Here is an 8,872-nt window from a genome sequence, read left to right as displayed (position 1 = left end):
ATAGTCCGAGGGTCTCCAATTAGGTGGATGGGAGGTCAGGACCGCTCTCTGGTTGGTGGTAGGATGGTTTAGTTGCCTGATAACAGCTGGAAAGAAACTGTCTCTGAATCTGGAGGTGTGCGTTTTCAAACATCGGTAACTCTTGCCTGATGGGAGAGAGGAGAAGAGGGAGTGACCGGGTGTGAGACTGGTCCTGAAACAGGTATCTGTTAAATGAGGTTATCCATGTGTCGGTCTGAAGAAGGGTCTTGACCCGAAACGTGACCTATTCTTTCTCTCCAGAGATGCTGCCTGACCCGCTGAGTTACTCCAGCACTCTGTGTCTGTTATCCTTGTGTCTAAACATTTGTCAGTGTTGGGACAAAGGGCAGGGTTTAATTACTAAAAGTTATTCCCTCATCATCTACCTATACACTGTAGATGCATTAATTGTAATCATATATTGTCTTTCCGCTGACTAGTTAGCACGCAAACAAAAGCCTTTCACTGTACCTCGATACACATGACAATAAATTTGACTGAATTATGCAAAGCTCGGAGATGTAGTGTGGGGCATGTAATATATCGGTAATAAAAAGGAACTGTGGATTCTGGTTTATACCCAAGATAAACACAAAGTGCTGGAGTAACTCAGCTGGACAAGCAGCATCTTTGGAGAATTGGATAAGTAACATTTCAGGGTCCCGATCCGAAATGTCACTGATTCCTTCTCTCCAGAGAAAGTGCAGGGTAGTGTTAGGGTGCAGGGTAGTCTTAATGTAGGTTCACTAGGTTAATTCCCGGAATGGCGGGACTGTCCTATGTTGAAAGACTGGAGCGACTAGGCTTGTATACATTGGAATTTAGAAGGATGAGAGGGGATCTGATTGAAACATATAAGATTATTAAGGGATTGGACACATTAGAGGCAGGAAACATATTCCCAATGTTGGGGGAGTTCAGAACCAGGGGCCACAGTTTAAGAATAAGGGGTAGGCCATTTAGAACGGAGATGAGGAAAAAACCTTTTCACTCAGAGAGTTGTAAATCTGTGGAATTCTCTGCCTCAGAAGGCAGTGGAGGCCAATTCTCTGGATGCTTTCAAGAGAGAGCTAGATAGAGTTCTTAAAGATAGCGGAGTCAGGGGGTATGGGGAGAAGGCAGGAACGGGGTACTGATTGTGAATGATCAGCCATGATTGCATTGAATGGCGGTGCTGGCTCGAAGGGCTGAATGGCCTCCTCCTGCACCTATTGTCTATAATGTGCAGGGTAGTGTTAATGTGCAGGGATCGCTGGTCGGCGCGGCCTCGGTGGGCCGAAGGGCCTGTTTCCGCGCTGTATCTCTAAGCCGAACTAAAGTAACCCAAAATGGGAGTTCCAAATGGTCATATTTTATTTGAACTGTATGATTGCTATCACACGCGTTTTAGGGCAACTGGCCACAATCAGTGATGGTAATGGTGGTTGTAGGATCGCCATCTTCACTGCCATATCCCTCTATCTTCGACACAATCTCAATGCCTTCGACCACCGAACCAAACACAACATGCTTTTTATTCAACCTGCAACGACAAAGAAGACAGCAAGATTAATCGGCAGCCCCGGGATTCAGAGCCCAAATGCAAGGGGGAGGAACAGGACCAGCTTACCATGTTGTTTTCTTGGTGCAGATAAAGAACTGGGAGCCGTTTGTATCTTTTCCACTATTGGCCATGGACAGGATGCCTGCAATGGGAAGAAGGCAAATGTGTTCAGGTTCTCCATGATGATGAGATATTCTTCGGGAGAGATGGAAAGAACCAGGGGTGAAGAAAGAGCAGAGAGCAAATTTGGAGTGGTATTGGCTTATAACTTTCAGGTGTACCGCGATACAGTGAGAATCTTTTGTTTGGGTGCTACCCAGTCAAATCACACTATACATCAGCACAATCACGCCAAGCACAAGGACAATAGGTAGCACTAAGAGAAATACCAGAGTGCAGAATATAGTTCAGAGATACAGCATGGAAACAGGCCCTTTCGGCCCACCGGGTCCGTGCCGACCAACGATCCCCGCACACTAACACTATCCTATACCCACTCGGGACAATTTTTACATTTACCCCAAGCCTATTAACCTGCAAACCTGTACGTCTTTGGACTGTGGGAGGAAACCAAATATCTCGGAGAAAACCCACGCAGGTCACGGGGAGAACGTACAAACTCCGTACAGACAGGACCTGTAGTCGGGATGGAACCCGGGTCTCCGGCGCTGCATTCGCTGTAAGGCAGCAACTCTACAGCGGTCCACGCCCCCTCCCCTGACATCAGTCTGAAGAAGGGTCTCGACCCGAAACGTCACCCATTCCTTGTCTCCGGAGATGCTGCCCGACCCGCTGAGTTACTCCGGCATTGTGTGTCTACCTTCGATTTTAACCAGCCACTACAGTTTTATTCCTAACCAATATACCTTTCCCTTCTCTCCACCTGACACAACTCTCTGTACCTCATTCCTCCATCTTCCACTCAAACCTTGGTCAACACAGTTAGAACAAAGATGCATTTACCTTTCCCTGTGTGCATCAGTTCAAAGTTCTCATCTTCAAACTTTTCCCCGTAGATGGACTTGCCTCCAGTGCCATTGTTTGCTGTGAAGTCACCCCCCTGTATGATTCAAGGTTGAATATAGTTAACATGGAACATAGAAACACAGAGGAGAGGTGCAGGAGTAGGCCATTTGCCCCTTCGATCCAGCAACGCCATTCAATATAATCATGGCTGATCATCTAAAATCAGTAACCCATTCCTGCTTTCATCCCTTGATTCCGTTAGCCCCAAGAACTATGTCTAACTCTCTCATGAAAACATCCAGTGAATTGGCCTCCACTGCCTTCTGTGGCAGAGAATTCCACAGATTCACAACTCTCTGGGTGAAAATCTTTTTCCTCATCTCAGTCCTAAATGGCCTACCCCTTATTCTTAAGCTGTGGCCCCTGGTTCTGGACTCCCCCAACATCGGGGACATTTTTCCTGCATCTAGCATGTCCAATCCTTTAACAACACAACACCGCAAGAGCCCCCTTGGCTCTCTGTGCTACACCAGTGCCAATACATAATCCATATCCCTCCAGTCCCTGTACATCCATGTGCCTATCCAGAAACCTCTTCAATGCCACCATCTTATCTGTCTGCAACACAGCCCCTGGCAGCACATTCCAGTCACCCACCACCCAATCTCTACAAAATCTTGCCCCACACGTCCCCTTTAGACTTCCGTGCTCTCATGTTAAAGATATGTCCTCCAGTAATTGGCATCTTAGTTTAGTTTAGGTCAGAGATGCTGGCTGGAAACAGGCCCTTCGGCCCACCGGGTCCGTGCCGACCAGCGATCACCACACATTAACACCATCCTGCACACAATTGTTTACATTTACCAAGCCAATTAGCTTACATACCTGTACGTCTTTGGAGTGTGGGAGGAAACCGAAGATCTCGGAGAAAACCCACGCAGGTCATGGGGAGAACGTACAAACTCCGTACAGACGGCGCCCATAGTCGGGATTGAACCCGGGTCACCGAAGCTGCATTCGCTGTAAGGCAGCAACTCTACCGCTGCACCACCGTGCTGGGCAAAACGATTGTTACCCTATCCGTGCCTTTCATAATGTTATGTACTTCTATCAGATCTCTCCGCAACCTCCAATGTTCCTGAGAAAACAATCCATGTCTGTCTAACCTCTCCCTGTAGCTACTACCTTCCATTGCAGTCATCATTCTGGTAAACCGCCTCTGCATTCCCTCCAAAGCCCCCATATCCTAGTTGTTGAACCAAGACCAGGGAGGTGACTGTGAACACCAACCGGTCCTTACCTGCAACATGAAGTCAGGAATGATCCGGTGGAAAGTCGAGCCCTTGTAACCAAAACCCTTCTCCCCGGTACACAAGGCACGGAAGTTCTCTGCAACAGAACCACTCAGAGTTAGACCACGTGTTTAAACGATGGGAGACTTTGTGCAACTCAACACAACATGCCTGGGACTCACCTGCAGTCTTTGGGACAATATCGGCCCTGAGCTGGAAGAGACAAGACAGTGTCAGAATACCAACCCACGCACAGTAACTACTCTGCCACATTACATAGAAACATAGAAAATAGGTGCAGGAGTAGGCCATTCGGCCCTTCGAGCCTGCACCGCCATTCAATATGATCATGGCTGATCATCCAACTCAGTATCCTGTACCTGCCTTCTCTCCATACCCCCTGATCCCTTTAGCCACAAGGGCCACATCTAACTCCCTCTTAAATATAGCCAATGAACTGGCCTCAACTACCTTCTGTGGCAGGGAATTCCACAGATTCACCACTCTCTGTGTGAAAAAAAACTTTCTCATCTCGGTCCTAAACGACTTCCCCCTTATCCTTAAACTGTGACCCCTTGTTCTGGACTTCCCCAACATCGGGAAGAATCTTCCTGCATCTAGCCTGTCCAACCCCTTAAGAATTTTGTAAGTTTCTATAAGATCCCCCCTCAATCTTCTAAATTACTGATGAAAGCAACACTTTCGAGAGAGTTCTTAACACCAAGTCACGCAAGGCAAAGAAAAAGTTTCACAAGAACCATCTATAAAGATCTAGAATTTTGTAAATTGCCCCTAGTGTGTACGTTAGTGGTGAATATTCTGTTACATGTTCTGTTGTGCTACTGCAAGTAAGAATGTCACTGTTCTATCTGGGACACGACAATAAAACTCTCTTGACTCTGGATTTATAACAATCTGCAGGGAATAAAGTTGGATTAGATCAATATATAATGAGTGTAAGTTGGTGATGGCCAATGTACTCGGTGGGCCAAAGGGCCAGTTTCCACGCTGTGTCTCTCTATCTCTCTCGCCATCACACATCTCCAAACAAGCTGGCACCTCCCACACCATGGAAAGTTTTAGGCTCTAGTTTCCTCCGTCAGGTGCCTGCTCCTGACACAACACAGCGAACAGGCTGAACCCAAGAGCTGTTAATCCCCCTGTGCATTAAAGACACACACCGCCAGAGCCACACTCTCATCTCACTCCTGCCATCGGGAAAAGGGTGCAGGAAAACCGTGATCTCCAGCTTCAAGAAGGCGGTCACGGTGGCGCAGCGGTAAAGTTGCTGCCTGAAGAAGGGTCTCGACCCGAAACGTCACCCCATTCCTTCTCTCCCGAGATGCTGCCTGACCTGCTGAGTTACTCCAGCATTTTGTGAATAAATACCTTTGATTTGTACCAGCATCTGCAGTTATCTTCTTATACAAGTTGCTGCCTTACAGCGAATGCAGCGCCAGAGACTCAGGTTCGATCCTGACTACGGGCGCTGTCTGTACGGAGTTTGTACGTTCTCCCCGTGACCTGCGTGGGTTTTCTCTGAGATCTTCGGTTTCCTCCCACACTCCAAAGACGTGTATGTAGGTTAATTGACTGGGTAAATGTAAAAATTGTCCCTAGTGTGTGTAGGATAGTGTTAGTGTGCGGGGATCGCTGGACGGCACGGACTCGGTGGGCCAAAGGGCCTGTTTCCGCGCTGTATCTCTAAATCTAAAAAAAAGAAGAGCTTCTTCCCAACAATTGTCTGGCTCATACACACTACATAACACAGCCCCACCTCAGCAACAATTTACCCTGGACTATGTTTTGGTTGCACTACATACTCCAGTTATGATCTGGGTTAACCCGCGTTACTGATAATATTTGTGTTGTTAGTACATTTATTTATTGTTGCGTTAAAGGCCTGTTACGCTGCAGCAAGCAAAGATGTCATGTTCCGTGTTGTTCCGAAGGGACTGCAGATGCTGGTTTAAGCCGAAGATAGACACAAAAAGCTGGAGTAACTCAGCGGGACAGGAGAAGGGTCTCGACCCGAAACGACACCCATTCCTTCTCTCCGGAGATGGTGCCTGTCCCGCTGAGTTACTCCAGCATTCTGTGTCGCTGTTCCGTTCCTGGTACATTTGACAATTTAAACACTTTTCTCTCTCTTGAAAAGGAAAGCAAAAAGCACCTTTAATGGGAACCTGAAGCATAGCAAATACACCTAAAACATTGACAATCAGCAGACCAGCTATTTGGAAATCCCCACCATTTGGTATCTGGCTCACAAGTAATGTATTCTGCTATTCCCTAAGACTCATCAATATCCCACTTCCAGAACTTGAAACCCTAAAATTCGCCAGTGGCTAGTTACTGCACTCCATTCAAACTCACCAGAGCCCCGCCCCACGATCCCACACTTTCTTGAAACACTGCCACAGAATGCTGTGGAGGCCACAAGTCAGTGGATATTTTTAAGGCAGAGATAGATAGATTCTTGATTAGTACGGGTGCCAGGGGTTATGGGGAGAAGGCAGGAGAATGGGGTTGGGAGGGAGAGATAGATCAGCCATGATTGAATGGCAGAGTAGACTCGATGGGCCGAATGGCAAAATTCTACTGCAATCACTTATGAACATGAACATGTACTCTGGAAAATGTATTATAACACAGTGTAACATCTAAAACAAGGTTCATTATGAGTGGGGTGGGGTACTAATTGCAATAATATCTGTAAAATCTAGTGCTGCCCAGGTCCTGTGTGTGCCTGTCATACACTCCAGCATTTTGTGACTGTCTACCAAGTCTGAGATGTCTCAGCGAGACCAAGGCACCAGGTGAATCCGAGCGTTCCCAACGATGGAATAAAGGCAGGGCTTGAGAGAGAGTCCAGCAAGTGTGCAAAAAGAGTTGGTGCTGATGGTGGGGAGGTTGCAAGGGTTCGGAATGAGCAGGAGAGTTGGCAGTGTTTTGGGATGGTCAGTATTTTTGTAGGCAGATGGGGCAGCTTGTCGGGATTTAGGATATGGGATCATCTGGAGGGTTGTGTTTGGGATGGGGATGGGGCAGACAGTTAGAGGATCGTTGGTGTTCGGGGAGACAGTGAGTTTGTGGGGATTGGGACAGTCTGTAGGGTTTCAAGATTTCAAGATCAATGTATTGTCACGTGTAGCAATTAAGGTGCAGTGAAATTTGAGTGACCATACAGCCATACTAAGTGAAAAGCAAGACACACAGCCACAGAAAATAACATTTAACATAAACATCCACCACAGCGGATTCCACATTCCTCACTGTGATGGAAGGTAATAAAGTTTAAACATCTTCCTCTTTGTTCTCCCCCGGTCGGGGCTGTTGAACCGTCTTTAATCGCCGCTGCTGACGGTCTGGGGTTTTGGGGTCGAGGACAGGTGTTTTGGAGTTTGGGGGAGGCTGAGGAATCTTTTTAATGTTGGGGCAATCTGTAGTGGGTTTAGAACTGGTGTGTCGGAGTCAGGGAAGATTGTAGAGATTTTTGGACGTGTAGGGCAGTGTGCGGTGGGTTTAGTGTCTGGGACACGTGTGTCTGGGTTTGGGGGAGATTGTAGAGTTTTGGGGGTTGGAGCAGTCTGTGGGAGGGGGAGGGTAGTGTTTGGGACAGGTCTTTTGGAGATGGGAGTAGACTGCAGAGGTCTCCAGAGATGCTGTCAGAACCCCTGAGTTACTCCAGCTTTTGGTGTCTATCTAAGGTCCTTTAGGTTGGGTATTCTGTAGGGGGGGGGGGGGGGGGGGGGGTTAGAGTCTGAAGGCTCGGGTATAAGGTGTACAGGGGTTTCAAGTCAAGTCAAGTTTATTTGTCACATACACATACACGATGTGCAGTGAAATGAAAGTGGCAATGCCTGCGGATTGTGCACAAAAAGTTACAATTACAGCATATAAATTTAAATTAATACAGAAAAGAAAATGTAGTCCCTGGTGATATGAGAGTTGACAGTCCTGATGGCCTGTGGGAAGGAACTCCGCCTCATCCTCTCTGTTTTCACAGCGTGACAGCGGAGGCGTTTGCCTGACCATAGCATCTGGAACAGTCCGTTGCTGGGGTGGCAGGGGTCCCCCATAATGTTGCTGGCTCTGGATCTGCACCTCCTGATGTATAGGTCCTGCAGGGGGACGAGTGTAGTTCCCATGGTGCGTTCTGCCGAACGCACTACTCTCTGCAGGGCCATCCTGTCCTGGGCAGAGCTGTTCCCAAACCAGACTGTGATGTTGCCGGACAGGATGCTCTCTACAGCCCCAGAGTAGAAGCATTGAAGGATCCTCAGAGACACTCTGAATTTCCTCAGCTGTCTAAGGTGGTCTAAGGTTTGCACCCACTCCTCCCGCTTTCCCCAGTAACTCACCTCCATGACGATGCGGCCAAGCGCTTTCTTCGGCTTGGCTACGTCCATGTAAACCCGAGGATTGGCCATGGCACCGCTCGGCTCCGTGGCTCCTGGAGACTGTGGGTGTGAGGATCAGCTGTGTCTCACCTGAAGCTAGCTCCCCCTCCCCCCGGGGCGGAGATCATACACTTTACCTATCACAAAGCGCTCCGCTCCAGTCATCCCGAGGGGCAGGAAACAACTGGTGCAGTTACTCAGGAATAAACGTGCAGCAAGGAACCTCAGCAAGGGACTACATCACCCCGATTCTGGCCTCTCTCCACTGGCTCCCAGTACGGTACAGAGTCAACTTCAAGCTCCTCCTATTCACGTACAAAGCCCTAAACGGGCTTGCCTCCCCCCCTATATCAAAACTCTTCTAACCCACCTCTCTATCTCCAGGTCCCTCAGGTCGGCCGACTTGGGGCTACTCACTATCCCGCGGTCTAGGCTTAAGCTCAAGGGTGACCGCACTTTTGCGATTGCAGCTCCTAGACTGTGGAACAGCATCCCTCTCCCCATCAGAACTGCCCCCTCCATCGACTCCTTTAAGTACAGGCTCAAAACTTATTTCTACTCCCTGGCGTTTGAGGCCCTCTGAGGGGGCGCTGTGAACTGTTTATGTACGTGCTGTTATGTTTGTGTGCCATTGTATGTTCGTTTCT

General features: G+C 48.3%; 1 protein-coding gene across 1 annotated transcript; it reads right to left on the bottom strand.

Annotated features, from left to right (window-relative positions):
* Window positions 1-1,407: 1,407 nt before the first annotated feature.
* LOC144609951 (peptidyl-prolyl cis-trans isomerase-like) lies at window positions 1,408-8,255 on the bottom strand. The gene is made up of 6 exons (XM_078428355.1): window positions 8,187-8,255; window positions 4,005-4,035; window positions 3,831-3,919; window positions 2,528-2,624; window positions 1,631-1,706; window positions 1,408-1,543 (listed from the first exon to the last, which is right to left on the bottom strand). Exons 1-6 carry the CDS (start codon window positions 8,253-8,255, stop codon window positions 1,408-1,410), a joined length of 498 nt encoding a protein of 165 aa, XP_078284481.1.
* Window positions 8,256-8,872: the final 617 nt, after the last annotated feature.

This window comes from Rhinoraja longicauda, chromosome 35 (genome assembly GCF_053455715.1).
Source record: "Rhinoraja longicauda isolate Sanriku21f chromosome 35, sRhiLon1.1, whole genome shotgun sequence".
Taxonomy (NCBI): Eukaryota; Metazoa; Chordata; class Chondrichthyes; order Rajiformes; family Arhynchobatidae; genus Rhinoraja; species Rhinoraja longicauda.
This window is presented reverse-complemented; position numbering and strand designations above follow the sequence as displayed.